This window comes from Pteronotus mesoamericanus, unplaced genomic scaffold, assembly GCF_021234165.1.
Source record: "Pteronotus mesoamericanus isolate MK-2021 breed Mesoamerican mustached bat unplaced genomic scaffold, CSHL_Meso_final contig_75, whole genome shotgun sequence".
NCBI classification, from domain to species: Eukaryota; Metazoa; Chordata; class Mammalia; order Chiroptera; family Mormoopidae; genus Pteronotus; species Pteronotus mesoamericanus.
In genome coordinates this window covers 8,901,067-8,917,868 of record NW_026555249.1, presented here as the reverse complement: position 1 = coordinate 8,917,868, position 16,802 = coordinate 8,901,067, and the positions used below count along the sequence as shown (strand labels likewise).

At 34.5% G+C, this 16,802-nt stretch overlaps 1 protein-coding gene across 2 annotated transcripts in view; it reads left to right on the top strand.

Annotated features, from left to right (window-relative positions):
* The window catches only part of RICTOR (RPTOR independent companion of MTOR complex 2), a 100,597-nt gene that overhangs the window by 70,938 nt on the left and 12,857 nt on the right, over positions 1 to 16,802 (top strand). The window contains exons 22-35 of one of the 2 annotated variants that reach the window (XM_054583956.1): positions 2,143 to 2,269; positions 2,604 to 2,768; positions 2,939 to 3,015; positions 3,442 to 3,520; positions 4,598 to 4,707; positions 5,165 to 5,252; positions 6,552 to 6,644; positions 7,235 to 7,341; positions 7,901 to 8,130; positions 10,080 to 11,079; positions 11,358 to 11,429; positions 14,594 to 14,771; positions 15,509 to 15,593; positions 16,374 to 16,607. In XM_054583956.1, coding sequence (XP_054439931.1) covers positions 2,143 to 2,269; positions 2,604 to 2,768; positions 2,939 to 3,015; positions 3,442 to 3,520; positions 4,598 to 4,707; positions 5,165 to 5,252; positions 6,552 to 6,644; positions 7,235 to 7,341; positions 7,901 to 8,130; positions 10,080 to 11,079; positions 11,358 to 11,429; positions 14,594 to 14,771; positions 15,509 to 15,593; positions 16,374 to 16,607 — 2,645 coding nt within the window. The remainder of the gene's footprint in view (positions 1 to 2,142; positions 2,270 to 2,603; positions 2,769 to 2,938; positions 3,016 to 3,441; positions 3,521 to 4,597; positions 4,708 to 5,164; positions 5,253 to 6,551; positions 6,645 to 7,234; positions 7,342 to 7,900; positions 8,131 to 10,079; positions 11,080 to 11,357; positions 11,430 to 14,593; positions 14,772 to 15,508; positions 15,594 to 16,373; positions 16,608 to 16,802) is intronic. The other variant, XM_054583957.1, reaches the window with a different exon arrangement.

Here is a 16,802-nt window from a genome sequence, read left to right as displayed (position 1 = left end):
TAAATGCTTTCTTTTAGAAATGCCTGTTTGATGACATGATAGTGTACATAGAGAACCCTGTAGACTCTACCAAAAAACTCCTCAACCTAATAAGTGAATTTGGCAAAACAGCAGGATACAAAGTCAACATTCAGAAATCAAAGGCGTTTTTGTACACCAGCAATGCAATAGAAGAAGAAGAAATCAGGAAAAATATACCATTCGATATAGCACGAAAAAAGATAAAGTACCTAGGGATAAATTTAACCAAAGACACAAAAGACCTATATGCAGAAAACTATACAACATTGAAAAAAGAAATTAAGGAAGACACAAATAAATGGAAGCATATACCGTGCACATGGATTGGAAGAATTAATATCCTTAAAATGTCCATACTACCAAAAGCAATTTATAGATTCAACGCAATCCCTATTAAGATACCAATGACGTATTTCACAGAAATAGAACAGACATTTCAAAAATTTATATGGAACCATAAACGACCTCGAATAGCCGCAGCAATTTTGAGAAAGAAACACAAAGTAGGAGGGATCACAATACCGGACATCAAACTCTACTACAAAGCCACTATACTCAAAACAGTCTGGTACTGGCACAAGAACAGACCCATAGACCAGTGGAACAGAATAGAAAGCCCAGAAATAAGCCCAGGTCTCTATGGACATCTAATATTCGACAAAGGGGGGCAGAAGCATAAAATGGGGCAATAACAGCCTCTTCAACAAATGGTGTTGGGAGAGCTGGATGGCTACATGCAAAAAATTGAAATTGGATCATCAGCTGACACCATACACAAAAATAAACTCAAGATGGATAAAAGACTTAAATATAAGTCGCAACACCATCAAAGTCCTAGAGGAGAACATTGGCAGGAAACTCTCAGATATCCCACGCAGCAATTTTTTCACTGATATGTCTCCTAAAGCAAGGGACATAAAGGAAAGAATAAACAAGTGGGACCTCATCAAAATAAGAAGCTTCTGCACGGCTAAAGAAAACATCAGCAAAATGAAAAGGGAGCCAACCATTTGGGAAAATATATTTGCTAATGATACATCAGATAGAGGTTTGATCTCCAAGATATACAAAGAACTCACTCGACTTTACTCCAAGAAGACAAACGATCCAATCAAAAAATGGGCAAAGGACCTGGGCAGATGCTTTTCTAAGGAGGAGATACAGAGGGCCCAGAGGCATTTGAAAGGATGCTCTGCATCACTAGCCATCAGAGAAATGCAGATCAAAACCACCATGAGGTACCACCTCACACCGTTCAGAATGGCCATCATAAACAGATCCACAAACAACAGGTGCTGGCGAGGCTGTGGAGAAAAGGGAACCCTAGTCCACTGTTGGTGGGAATGCAGACTGGTGCAGCCACTATGGAAAGCAGTGTGGAATTTCCTCAGAAAGCTGAAAATGGAACTGCCTTTTGATCCAGCGATTCCCCCTGCTGGGACTATACCCTGGGAACACCAAAACACCAATACAAAAGAACCTATGCACCCCAATGTTCATAGCAGCACAATTTACAATAGCCAAGTGTTGGAAGCAACCTAAATGCCCATCAGTAGATGATTGGATCAAAAAATTAGGGTACATATACACAATGGAATACTACGCAGCAGAAAGAAAAAAGAAGTACTAAACTTTGCGACAGCATGGATGGAATTGGAGAGCATCATGCTAAGCGAAATAAGCCAGGGGGCGAAAGACAAATACCATATGATCTCACCTATAAGCGGAACCTAACCAACAATGCAAAGAAGCAAGGAAAATATGACCAGCAACACTGAAAGGAAAAGAAATCAACAGAGACAAGAGGGAAGGAGCGGGGGGCGGGGGGGGGGGGCAGAGAAAGGGAAGGGAAGGGGAAAGTCAAGGAACATATAGCAAGGACCCATGGACAAAACCAAAGGGGAAGAGCTGAGGGAGGGAAGGTGGGAGGGGGCAAGGGAAAGAGGTGGGGGGAAGGCAGAGACAAATGTATTTAAAAAGTAAATAAATTAATTAAATTAAAAAAAATAAAAAATCTAAAAAAAGAAATGCCTGTTTATGTTAGTAATTTAAAAATAATGAATTAACAAATTGATACAATAATTTCTAATAGCCTTCATGATTTTCATTCTAATTTTTTAGTCTCCTTAACCTTTGCTCCTTGAAAAACCAAGATCACTTGCTAAAGCTGACTGTTTCCAGCCTGGACTACAGCAGAGATGGGCTGGCCAGAGTCATCCTTTCCAAAATCCTGACTGCAGCCACTGATGTGAGTATGACAGGCAATAACACTGTATTTTTTATAACCAGGTAATTCATTATTTTATAGACTCGAGCCAAGTAAAATTATTTATAAATTATAAGAATATAGGATGGAATTTGAGCTTACTATAAAATTTTAATTCCTCCAAAGAACTACACGTAGTATTCATATTTTTATATAAGGGAGAGGAAACAGCGAGATAGAAGCACAAGTATTTTATTTTACTAGCGCTAAAAAAAAGTGTTCATATCCAAGTCTACACCATCAACTCCAATTTTCTGCCCTTTTCAAATAGCAAAACTATCCCAAAACAATTTAACATTTTCACTTGTCTTCATAGGCCTGCAGACTGTATGCAACAAAACATTTAAGAGTATTATTGAGAGCTAATGTTGAATTCTTCAATAATTGGGGCATTGAATTACTAGTGACCCAGCTACATGATAAAAACAAGGCAATTTCTTCTGAAGCTCTTGATATCCTTGACGAAGCATGTGAAGACAAGGTGATGGTTCATTATTTTCTCATAAAATATGTAGACACCAATTTTTATTAATTATTCTGCTTTAATAGAAAACTATGCACAATTATAATGTGCATATTACAGGTGTTTTGAAAAAGATAGAGAATTTACTATCCTGTGCAATTGTTAATTTGCCTAATGATTTATTTTAGGCCAATCTTCATGCTCTTATTCAGATGAAGCCAGCTTTATCCCACCTTGGGGACAAAGGTTTACTTCTCCTTCTGAGGTAAATTTCAAGTAAATTTTTCTTGTAGTTATGTTTTCTATTGTGTTCTCTGTGGTAGCGTATGTCAGGGCTGGATTCCAGCCTGAAGAGGAAGCACCTCAGGAGTTCAGCTGGTAACTTCTGAGGGAGGCGGGCATGGGGACCTTGGGCCTCCTTTAAGCACTCCGTGTTTCTTGTACATTTCTGCAGCTCATGCCCTTCAGGGCGTTTTCTCGACCGTGATTGGATTCAACTATTTTTTGGAAAGGTTGTGAAAATGTATTTATAATTGAAGTTATAATAAATAATAGTTGACCCTTTTATTTTAGGAAGGAGCTGTTCCTAAAGTCTTTTCACTCCTTAAACATATTTTTTGTTTGAGATATTTTAGTCTTTAACATTTTTTGTCAGACTCAATGTTAAACTACTAATTGTTTTTATTTTTAGATTTCTCTCCATTCCAAAAGGGTTTTCCTATCTGAATGAAAGGGGTTATGTAGCAAAACAATTGGAAAAGTGGCACAAGGTAACTTTCTATTGAGTAAGGTTCAATTTATATGTTTTTATCTTGGGAGATAGATGTGTGAATTTTCAAGATGTATTACATCACTGATATTTTGAAACTAAAGATGTTAAATATTTAAATTTTATATGATGTCAAGTCTTAAATTCTATGTAATTGTATTTATTCCTTTTAAAACTACAGTTATTTGATAATGAACTATTGATTTTGTGTATATCCTATTGAAATTTAGATCATCTCATTCTCTTTATTGCCTATATACTATATTATTATATGAAAGTACCTTAATGTTTACACTTGATCTTAACCAAAAGGCTGAGAAGTGATGAATGTACCTTAATTTTTATAACCACTCATATTGTTGGGTATTTATATTGTGTCCAACCTTTTAATTTTGTAAACAGTGTTTGCTGGATATTCTTGCGTATGTATCTTTCCATACTTCTGCAAATATGTCTATTGGATAAATTTCTAAAAGTATAATTGTGGTGTCAAAACATATATGAATTTAAATTTTTAATAAATACCGCCCAATTGCTCTCTGAAGAGGTTCTATCAGTCTCTTCTAAGGACTTTGAAGTGAAGATCTTTTGCAGTGAAGATGGCAGTGTGATTGACTAAATGCTTCCTGTGTTTTGGTTGGAAGCATTTTTTACTTTGACCTGATTTATATTAGTGGGGAAAGGTATTATTTCTTACCAAAGGTGCTAAAATGACAGAACTCAGTTAATTCCCTTTTTAAAGTTTCTAGTGAATATCTCCAGTGTTTAATATTAAGAAGCTAGTTGTTTTGTTGTTTTTTTCTGAGAAAGGGATTCAAGTAAGATGAAAAACAAAATTATTAACTTACATGAACCTATATGAAAGTGGGGACAGGGAGTATAAGCAGAAACATTTGGGGTGTGCTAGAACATTTGCATTCATTGTACTTTGTCTACCGTTTTCAAAAATTTCTTAAATTCCCTAAACAAATATTTATTTTTCTCATATTCATGTTCTAAGATTTGCTAGGTACCTAACATTTTAGAAATATAGTGAATTTATAATACCATGTACAATTAAAACAATATTATCTTCCAGGAATATAATTTAAAATATGTTGATTTGATTGAGGAACAACTTAATGAAGCACTTACTACTTATCGGAAGCCAATTGATGGTGATAACTATGTTCGTCGGAGTAACCAAAGGTACCATCCAGTTAATGGAATAACTTATTGCTGGTCCTCAAATAAAAATTTAAAACCAGTTTGTAATAAATTATTTATAAAGTTTTCTGAATACTTGAATATTCTATTTCTTAAACTGACAAAGGAAAAATCTTCCTAAAGGACATAATTGATTGCTCAAAAATTTAGTGGCATTCATAGCATACTGAGAATACTCCTACAGATACAGCATTCAAATACTCTCCGTGCTGTTACTAGTCTGTCTTTATAGTCTCAGCTCTCTTGCTGTTACTCTGAGACCAGATAAACTATTATTTTTCTAGAGAAATCCTCGTATCTTTCCACCTCCATATTTTTATTTATTCTGGGAGATTTTGTCTAATAATTCTATTTACCTAGTACTTTGTTACTAGTAATTGTTTTAATTAACATATTTAAACTGAGCCAATAGGTATATCAATCAACTTTATTATACTAGATTACAGCGTCCTCATGTCTACCTGCCTGTACACCTTTATGGACAACTGGTACACCACAAAACAGGCTGCCATTTGTTGGAAGTACAGGTAAAAACATAATTTGCTCATTTTAAATAGCTACAATCGTAGGGAAAAAAATCTTTTATTAAAGTATTATTTTTGCGAAAACTTCTGAAAAGCATTAAGGTTAGTGACAAGATTGCCTTTAAGCGTCCGTCTTGTGATAGACTTGGACAGTCTGTGTGTGATCTTTCGGCATGTTGCTAGCTTGCATGCGTTTCCTTGATTAATGTGTCACCTTTTCAAAGCTTATGTGTTGCATGAAGCCTGTAACCCAGTGAAGGTCTGAGTTTTTTCCTTCACAGTGTATTGGGGAAGATCACCTCCTTAGTTAAAACATGACTCAAGAACTGAGTTTCTTCATTCCTCTTACTGGGAAGTTAAATTGAATGTAATACAAATTCATCTTTGGTGAGCACCAAAGTATAAGTTGCCGTTTGCCAGTGTCTCACCATTCTCATATACTTAATGGAACATGTATAGGCTTAAGGAAACAGTTCTTTGAGTCTGGATGCCAGATTTATGGCTGTGAATATGTCTTACAACTAAGTGCTTTCAATAAATACAACCTTTTTCTTCTGTAAGAAATAGTTATAGAAGTATTTGTGTATCATACAGTTCAGTTCCTTTTTGTATCATGTTCATCTCAGCACAAAAGTTTTGCATAAATGTATTCTATAGTTTCATATAGGGAGTGTGCAAAAGTAGGTTTGCAGTTGTGAGTACATGAAACACAGATTTTATTCTTGTATTAGTATTTATTAATTATTGTATTATATATTTGTATTACAACTATAAACCTACTTTTGCCCATCCTTGTATTTCTATATTATGTTATGAAGGCTGTTGGGATACATTATACTACTTTTTTAAAAGTTTACTAAAAATTTAAATGATTTGCTCATTGTATCTTATGTATGATAAAATCATGGTGTTAATGTATCATTTTCTATTTAAAATAAAAATGATAATTATGACTAACATTTTTGTAATACCAAGTATCAAGTACATTCTTAAGCACTTTATATGTAACAATTCATTAAATCAAACGTTATGAGACAGGTGCTATTACTATTCCTATTTTAGAGATGGGGAAATCAAGGCATGGTGAGATTAAGTAACTTCTTAAGGCCACATAGCTAATAACTGGTAATTCTAGAATATTAGCTAAGAGTCCATACTGCTTAAGAAATTTTACATAAAATTATTTTAGAATTTTAAATATGCAAAATTTACTAAAGGGAAGCCTTAATAAGGTCTTAAAATATAATAAGAAAATACATTAAAAACAGTTGTTTCTCATTTTTTTTTTCTTTATTTCTCCAGAATATTATTACAGAACTCTGTCACAATGTTCGTACACCAGATTTGGATAAATGGGAAGAAGTTAAAAAACTGAAAGCATCTCTTTGGGCCTTGGTTTGTAATAAACACTTCTATAAGATCTTTGTAATGTTTTGATTTTTATAATTTTCCCATTAATACTAAATAAGTAAAAATCACTTTATTTGGAACTTATTATAGATTAATATTCTGAGACTAAGATTGTTCCTGACAATTTAAATATTATATTTTTAAGATTTCATTTATTTATTTAGAGAGAGGGGAAGGGAGGGAGAAGGAGAGGGAAAGAAACAATGATGTGTGAGATAAATGAATCAGATGCCTCTTGCATTCCCCAGCAGGGGACCTGGCCTGCCACCAGTTGCATGTTCCCTGAATGGGACTCGAACCAGAGACCATTTGGTTTGCAGGCCGACCTCATTCCAATGAGCCACACCAGTCAGGGCTAAATACTATTTTTAAGCTGGAAAATAAATGATTAAACTATTAGTTTTCTTGCTAAGGCAAATGGAACATTAATTCCTAAAGTTTCTTATTTAGATTTATTTCACATTTTTTTCTCTCATAGATAGGATTAAATTTTTTGTTTTTTGACCAGTTTTCCAAATCTCTTGGAAGAGTTACTATTGTATGAGATTGGATAAAAGTGATTTCTTTTCTTTCAGGGAAATATTGGCTCATCAAATTGGGGTCTCAATTTGCTGCAGGAAGAAAATGTAATTCCAGATATACTCAAACTTGCAAAACAGTGTGAGGTTCTTTCCATCAGAGGGTATGTCATTTAACTCAGAAGCCTTTCTAGTGTATAATACATTGTTGTTCACAAATGTGTGTAAGGGAAGAGTATTTTATGATTCAGAGTAGTCCATTAGAACTGTTAATTCATTAAGTTAAGCATCTCAAGGACCTCCTTGTTTAATATTATTATTCTGTTTTTCTCATTATAATATTGAAGTTTACCTTGCAAATAAACAGTGAAGTGATGTATTTGCCTAAATATTCCAGTGGTCCTGTAACCCAAATATTCCAAATTTATTCCTAAAAAAAATAAATTATAAAAAAGCAAATATATGTTTTGTTCTAAGATTGCATTATGTTTTTTTAACTTATTTCATTGTAATTAATATTTTTATTAGGGAGGTTTTCATGTTATTTATTGCTTCTAATTTACCTCTAACTCGTTTTAATACATTTTTCCACAAGCTTAACAATTTTAAATGGCTTTTGGAGAAAAATCAGATGTGTATACAAGCAAACCAATATTTTGTGATTACTTTAAGAAATTCCAATTTGGAGTTATAAATAGTCATTGCTGCATCTTCTACATACAGGACCTGTGTATATGTTCTTGGGCTTATAGCCAAAACCAAACAAGGCTGTGATATTTTAAAATGTCACAACTGGGATGCTGTAAGGCACAGTCGCAAACATCTGTGGCCAGTGGTTCCAGATGATGTGGAACAACTCAGTAATGAACTCTCATCTATACCAAGCACCTTAAGTTTGAACTCAGAGTCGACCAGCTCTAGACATAATAGTGAGAGTGAATCTGCGCCATCAAGTGAGTATTGTGAGAGTTATGTTAAGTGAGCCAAAGTCAACATTTGTATTTGTGTTATCAAAATTTACACGTATTTGTTACATTCCTTATTTACTTTTTTCTAAGATAATTTGGCAATAACAGCCTCTTGGAGAATGCATATTTTTCACAACAATATATAGCCACAACCTGCATTGTCCTCTCCCCTTGCTTTCTAAACAATCTTTGGAAAATGCTACTTTACAGAATTAAATAATAAGTCATGTGCCAGAAGAGCCATTCCCCTTTTTTGCTTGTCATGTAATCTAATAAGTAAATGTTTATTTGCCTATTAGTTTTTTATTTATTTTTCAGATACACAGATTGTTGACTCAGAATATATTTGTTAAAAGATAGATTGACATGTTCATTTTTTGAGAAAAAAGCTAAATTTTAAAATTAAACTGCAAAACTTAAAAGATGGAGTGTCAAAAATCAATTAAATAAAAAATGGTTTGGGATTTTAAGCTCTATGCTAAATGTTATTGTGTGTGTAAAATTTAAGACGTGTTCTTTTTTTAAAGAAGATAGTACCACATTTATCAAACCATATTTCACCATATCTAAGATGCCATGAATATTTAATAGGAGGTGTACCAATAATTTTATACCACTGAAAAAGAAGAAAAAAATGCTGCCTATTAAACTAGGACATATCCCTGACTGCAAGGTGCATCCTGATTTTAGAGATATTTAATGTGAAAAATGTACATCTTAGAATGGACAGAATATGGAAATACAGTGCAATATGCAAGTTTGTTTATGATTTTATTTTTGCCTTTCAAGTACATTTGAAGTAGTTTATAATTCTTCAATAGAATAATTAAACATCGAAATAGAAGAAAGTCCCGTAAGTGTCACTAAGCCCCTGGGTTTGAGTCTTTAAAGAGTGAAGCGCTGAATTTAGATGAGTTTTTAGTACCTAAGGCAAACGAGAAATAAACATCATTGGTTTAAATGTTAATTTAAAATGTTTTGACTTGGTTCTTTCTATTTTGTTTTAATTGGGAATTTATTTACTATAAGATTAATTTCTTCTGCCTATTGTGTTTTCAAGAATAAATCACCGGGACTCTATACCAACTAAGTAAGCATCCATGGTCAAGTCTTTATTTCTTCTTTTTAATTTTATCCTGGATATTTGGAGGTTTTGGAAACACTTTTTCGAATAGTGAAAAGAAATTTCCTGTAGGCAGTCCCATGAGCAGTCCTGTAGTTTTTCTTTGGAAATAACAGAAGAACCTCATAATGACATAATTTTACATTTTACTTAAGCCCAAACTCTGGGTCTCAAGGAAGCTCTGTTTTTCCCCTACAGTATTTTTTAATTGAACATGATTGTTTTTGTAATAACAGATAAAATGTGAAGATCGAAATTCTTTTAGGGAGAGAGAGGGATGAGTATATTAGTTTCCTAGGGCAGGCATAACAGAGTACCACCAACTGAGTAGCTTCAAACAGAAGTTAATTCTCATGGTTCTGGAGGCCAGAAGTCTGAAATCAAGGTGTCAGCAGGGCCATGAACCCTCTGAAATTCTGGGTGGAATCGTTCCTTGTCTCTTCCTAGTTCTGGTGGTAGCCGGCAGTCCTTGGCATCCTGAGGTTGCAGCTGCCTCACTCGAATCTCTGCATTCGTTACCGCATAGTATTACCCCTGTGTGTCTGTCTTTCTGGTGCTCCCTCCTCCTATAAAGACAGCAGTCATACCAGATTGGGGGCCCACCCCACTCCAGTGACCTCATCTCAGCTCATTACATCCGGAAGAGCCCCATTAAGGAAGCTCTTTTTCTGTGACTCAGCAATTTAACCCTTCATTTTTGACAGTGTTTACTTTATATGACTATTAAAAATTTCCTGAAATGTGTTACTACTAGGTACCATGACTGTGCTTGCCGTTTTTCTGTATTTATTAATCAGTCCTTTGGTCACAGGTATGTTCATCATGGAGGATGACCGATTTGGCAGCAGCTCCACAAGCACATTTTTCCTTGACATCAGTGAAGATGCAGAGCCAGCCTTTTATGATCGGCCTGGACCTGTCAAGGATAAAAATTCATTCCCTTTCTTTGCTTCTAGCAAACTTGTGAAGAATCGTATCTTAAATTCACTTACGTTGCCTAATAAAAAACATCGTAGTAGCAGTGACCCAAAAGGAGGGAAATCATCTGAAAGTAAGACAAGCAACAGGCGGATCAGGACATTTACGGAGCCCAGTGTTGACTTTAATCACAGTGATGATTTTACACCCACAGTACAGAAAACATTACAATTAGAAACTTCATTTGTTGGGAATAGGCACATTGAAGACACTGGCAGTACTCCAAGTATTGGAGAGAATGACTTAAAATTCACCAAGAGTCTTGGTTCCGAGAATCACAGAGAAAATACAAGTCGAGAAAGATTAGTTGTGGAAAGTTCATCGAGCTCACATATGAAGATACGTAGCCAAAGTTTTAATACAGACACTACAACAAGTGGGATAAGTTCAATGAGCTCAAGTCCTTCCCGGGAGACAGTAGGTGTAGATGCTACGACTGTGGACACAGACTGTGGGAGTATGAGTACTGTGGTAAGTACTAAAACTGTTAAGACAAGCCACTACTTGACGCCACAGTCTAACCATCTCTCTCTCTCCAAGTCAAACTCAGTGTCCCTGGTGCCTCCGGGTTCCTCTCATACGCTTCCTAGAAGAGCACAGTCCCTTAAAGCACCCTCTATCGCCACAATTAAAAGTCTAGCAGATTGTAACTTCAGTTACACAAGTTCTAGAGATGCCTTTGGCTACGCTACACTGAAAAGATTACAGCAACAAAGAATGCATCCATCTCTCTCTCATTCTGAAGCTTTGGCATCTCCAGCAAAAGATGTGCTCTTTACTGATACCATCACCATGAAGGCCAACAGCTTTGAATCCAGGTTAACACCAAGCAGGTGAGTAAGTACACGTTTAAAAGTGAACAGTAATGATGGTATTTTAACAGACTAAAATGTGAAGCATAGCCAGGTCTTACACCTACATAGAAGCCTCTGAACTGACCTATTGTTTACTATGGTAGGCTGTAAGCTCCTAGTTACCCGATATGATTTGAAATGGATTCTTGCAGCTGCGAGGGGGGAAAAGAAACTCCTTTAGGCCCTGAGAGTAAACATATATGCTTTGCAAGAACAACTAAGTTACATTTTTTTTATTTATTTCTCGCTTCTGCAAGGATTGATTTTAAAAAGAAGCATGTCGGGGGAATCAGGAGCTTAAGACCTACAATAACAAACAACCTTTTCAGGTAGGTCAATTTAAGGCTCCAAAAGTTGACCTCTTTTTTTTTTTTTTTTTTTTTTTTTTTTTAATAACTGAAAATTTCAGTGAAATTCTTTTTACTTTAAGTAGCTTGTTGTTATTAAGTAGGAACCTAATGAACATTAAATGAATTACTTGGCCCTCAGGATTCAGCAATGCCAGTGTGCCTGTGCTCAAGAACATTTAGTGTAGGGTCCCCAATCCCCAGGCTGCGGCCTGTGAGGAACTGAGCCACAAGGGAAGCTCCTCGCCTGAGCTCTACTTCCTGTGTCCTCCGCCACCCTTCCCCCCGTGGAGAAAAATGATCCCTGATGCCAAAAAGGTTGGGGACCACTGATTTAGGGAATTTCTATGTCACATCTAAAGATTATAGCAAGCTGGTCAAAGTAAACAATTTAGATATGCAGTGTTGTATTTGTCGCAAAAATTTCTTTACCTATTTTTGTTGTTTCTTGTTGGGCCAGATAGTTCTAAAAATGTTTTTAGTTTCAGATTATTCATTTACATTTATTCAGTATCTGTCAAGTACTGAGAATAATGCCTGGCACATACTACAAATCCAATAAAAATTTGCTATTATTACCATCATCATCATTATCATTGGTAATCATTTCTTAATGTAATTCATTTGGCTCTTATATAACCAAAATCTTAATCATGTTAAGAAGTTACTAAGAAGTTTTGTTTTAATAGTGCTAACATATTTAGTAGATGGGGTTCCTGGTAGCAAGTAATTATGTCTCTTTTGTATAATTTCATAAATTGTGCAGTAATGTCTCATTTACCTGGGACATACTGGCTTTTGGCAGCCTCATCAATTCAGAACAAAGCTAGACAAACCTCTCATAACCTCACCAATATAAATCTGTGCAGTAAAGTTCATGAATTTTATTCAAAGGAGGTACCTCTGACTTGCATTCAGAGTTTGTTAACATTTATTCTAACAGCTTAGATACCCGTTTTCAGGCCCATAGAAGCAACAATGAGCAGTTTCTCCTATTAGGCACACTGTAACAGGAAAGGGCAGCTGATAAAATTGGTAGCAGAGAAGGAAACTTTAATACTACAAGAAAGTATTTGAGAACTGAAAGACCACAGCAGCCTGGCAGCCGTCCTTCAGGAGCAATGAGGAACATAGTACACCGATTTAACAGTAAGAGTACCACCATCTTGTAGCTCAGTACTGTAACAAAAGCGCTGTTAATTCTGAACTTTCCAGTTAAGTTTGTTGTCTCTCATTGAAGCAGGCATTTCTATCAAAGTTGATTAAAGCATAGATGAAAAGTAGTGCTTAAATATTCATAGGAATAAATTAAAAAGACATTTACCCCAAGTTGCTTATTCTCTCTAACCTGTCTGGGTTGTTAAGATCTTACTTCCTCTATTCTCTGTTAGAACAGGAGAAAAAGATTTGTAAATTACCTAGAGTAGAATGCCAAATCATTGGTATTAAGAAGAATAATAGGTGTTTTTAGTTTCTTGGGAGAGAAGAAAATAAAAACAAGAAAAAACAGTCAAGAAAAAGGAACATTTTAGAGAGGCATGAGACCATAACAGAACTTCACATTCATCAAGTCTTTCATTTATTCTTCAAATGGTATTCAGTACTTACTATGTACTAGGTTCCATGGAGGAAGAAACTGTGTTGGCATTAGTCTTCCTATTTCTGTTCTTGGGTTAGTTCAGAGAAAGTGAAAACAATGGATAATAACTACAAGCTTGCTTTAAAATAATGGTTTTGAATCCAAGCTGAGAAGATTTTTTGTTAGTTCTTTTTCTTATAAAATTAGAAGCGTATACATTGCTGATACCTGTGGTATAATGCATAACGTGAATCCAACAATCTTAAAAACCATATCTCACTGAGATAGTACCTTGGAACATAGTAGAAAAAAACACTGAAGTAGGAATCCTTAATCCTGAGTTCTAATCCTGGTACTGCGTGAATGAACTTGGACAGTATTCTCTAAATCAGACTGTAATGTCTCATCTTCCTGTAACGCAGCAGCTTCGCAGACCTCAGCAATCTAGAGCAAAGTCAGACAAACCCCTTGGATGCTCACCACTATAAATCTGTGTAGTAAATGTCTGCACTGCACATGCCACCTCTAGCAGAGCCTGGGCTGTGTCAGAAGTTTTAAGCTTTTTAAAGGTTGCTCTTTAAGTAGAGAAACTCTTTCTTCACAGAAACATTTCTATGAAAACTCAGTAGTATGTGGGATAGATAAAAATAGAGCTACTCTAGCTGAAGTAGGGATTGAAAAAGCAAGTAATCCAGTAATTCCTTCTGTCCACTCCAGTAGACCTTGACTTTTGTGGAATTACAGAAGTATAACAGTACAATTTAAAAACCACTGACCTATTTTTTTTGAAATTCATAAATTTCAATTATGAGTGGTTTTTAGGTGGAGATTAGTAGAAATTAAGAGTGGTTTTTGCTATAATAATCTTAGTAGCTATTGTTTATGAAGCATTTATTTTATGTGCTTTACAAATAATTCTTTGCTTTAATACCAGGCTACATTATTACATTTTAAGTGACTTGGGTTTCCAAATATTAATATACATATACTCTGGAACCTTGAGTAGTTCCTTGTATATTCTCGTACATAGCAGATGTCTAGTAAATATTTTAGCATTTGTATTACATGAATAAGAAAGGTATGTCTTCTGTCAGTAGGCCATATTTGTTAGGGAATCACTGGTAAGAAGTACATTGAGGAAATAGCAGTATTTCATATGAAACTATCTTGTAATTACAAACAGTACCAGTATCTTTGTATTTTATATCTGTCTTCTGTATTACATGAATCTAATGTTGATAAAGCATTGAAGTAATTACCATTCAAAGAATGGTAAGTAACTTTTCTCATTTTTCATAAAAATAATAAAGAATTATACCTGGGGTACCATAACAGTTGTTTTTGTTAACAGCCGACATTAATGATGACCTTTTTATATCAATTTATAACAGCTAAATATTTTCAAGTGTTTATATGTTCTCAGTTAATAAGATGGCACTGTTTACTACTTGACTAGCTATTGTTTATCTTTTATGAAGATATGGAAATAAATTAAAATTACTTTATATGATTAATATGTATTACAAATCAAGAAACTAATACAAGTGGTTTTTTTATGGTATTATAGGTTCATGAAAGCTTTAAGTTATGCTTCGTTAGATAAAGAAGATTTATTAAGTCCTATTAATCAAAATACCCTGCAGCGATCCTCCTCAGTGAGGTCTATGGTGTCCAGTGCGACGTACGGGAGCTCAGATGACTATATTGGTCTTGCTCTTCCAGTAGACATCAATGATATATTCCAGGTATCATACAGCCTGTTGTTTTCTTACCAGTTGGTTTCCTCGTTTTTCATATTCTATAACTGCTTTGCTAGAAGGTATAAAGTGAATACTAATTTGGAGAAAATGATTTTAAAGGCAGTTTTGTTTAAAGAAATGTTATGAAAATCATCTTACCTTTCTCAGCTGTTACATATTATTATTTAGTGTCTCCAAGTCCCCAGAACATTATCTTCCCTTCTGATGCCTTAATTGTTAATGAGTATCTTGTTTGATTTTATCAATATATCCTGTATAGAAATTTAGTGAATTCCTAACCTTGTTTTTAGTCATATTTGACTTACTCTGTATTGGTTTTCTGAAATTGAGAAATAATTGGCATATAATTGTGGAATTTTATCTCACATGACAGCACAGGTTGTGCCCAGCTATGTAAAGTGGCCCTAATCCCATGAATACTCCCAAACCCCAAGATGGTACAGAATACTAAAGAACACATATTTGCTTAGCGGGTTAAAGACATTTTGGATAAATTCTAAAATAATATTTTAGTATCCGTTTAAATCACCATGAATAATTAAGGATTTAAGAATTATTATTTTGTCAAGTTTTGGTTATTTAACCTTCAGTAAATTTTTTGTCGTAGGTTCAGGTGCTATGATAATTTTATTTAAAATGTCATTTCATTTGATTTTGCTAATAATCCATAAAGTGGACTTCTTTTTTATAGCAGAATTTACCATGATTTATATCTGTTTTAGGTAAAGGATATTCCCTATTTTCAGACTAAAAATATACCTCCACATGATGATCGAGGTCCAAGAGTGTTTGCTCATGACGCAGGAGGTAATGTATGGTTTATTCTCATGAGACTTCTCTTTATAGTAAAAAGAAAAAAAAAGAAAGTTAAAAAGAATGTTCTTTTCAGTAGGATGACACTTCAAACCCAGGGATACTTACTTTTGGATCATCTTTAAAATTATACCGAAATAGTTGTTTTGAGTTCATTTAAAATTAAACCACAAGTTTGCGTGTGTGAGGGACTTAAGTGTTTTTTCAACTGTATTCATCCTCTAAGAAGACAAACTAGATCAGTTACTTCTGATTTTAAAAAATAATACATGAAAAATTTGCAACACTAATGCTCATAGGTCTGAGGATTAGCCATTTGGGCAAAGATAAAAATGTACTTACACATTACATGATCTCTCTTTATTATCAACTGTGATATTTTAATGACTATATGCATCTCAGCCACAAGTTTAAAGCTTTATGAGCTTGAGTATTTCTTTTAAACAGTACCTCTTTAGAGTCAGAATTATTACTTCTCTTTATGCAAATATTGATGATAATTGAAATGATGCCTTAATTGTACAATCTCAGTTTTCCACTTTTAATCTAAAATCTCATATTAAAGTAATATAAACATCTGCTAGCTATATTATTTTCCTAATTAAAGCAAATTATTTTGTCTTCCCAGTTAAGGTTAGATTTTGAGTGATAAAAAGAGTTCTGATTTTCTTCCCTAGCTTTCCTCCTTTAAAATTTCACGTAGTTTAAGGCACCTTGAAAGAAGTGTCATTGATACTATCTTTATCACATTGTTTTGTATTTACTCATGCTCAGGTCTTCCATCTGGAACTGGAGGTCTTGTAAAAAACTCCTTTCACTTGCTACGACAGCAGATGAGTCTTACGGAAATAATGAATTCAGTCCATTCAGATGCTTCTCTGTTTTTAGAAAGTACAGAAGACACTGGACTACAGGAACATACAGATGATAATTGCCTTTATTGTGTCTGTATCGAAATTCTGGGTTTTCAGCCCAGTAACCAACTAAGTGCAATATGTAGTCATTCGGGTGAGTGATTATGTCCTGGATGAACACACCTGAACTTGAATTTCTCTATCATCCCTCTTACTCCATTCTCATGACCTCAGCCTTAGTTCAGTCATTTAGCATCTCCCTGTTGGAGTGGTGTTATTTCTCTCCAAATCTTGGCTCTTTCCAATTTACTTTCATGTTATTGCTTGGGATTAATCCCTTGACAGTTCT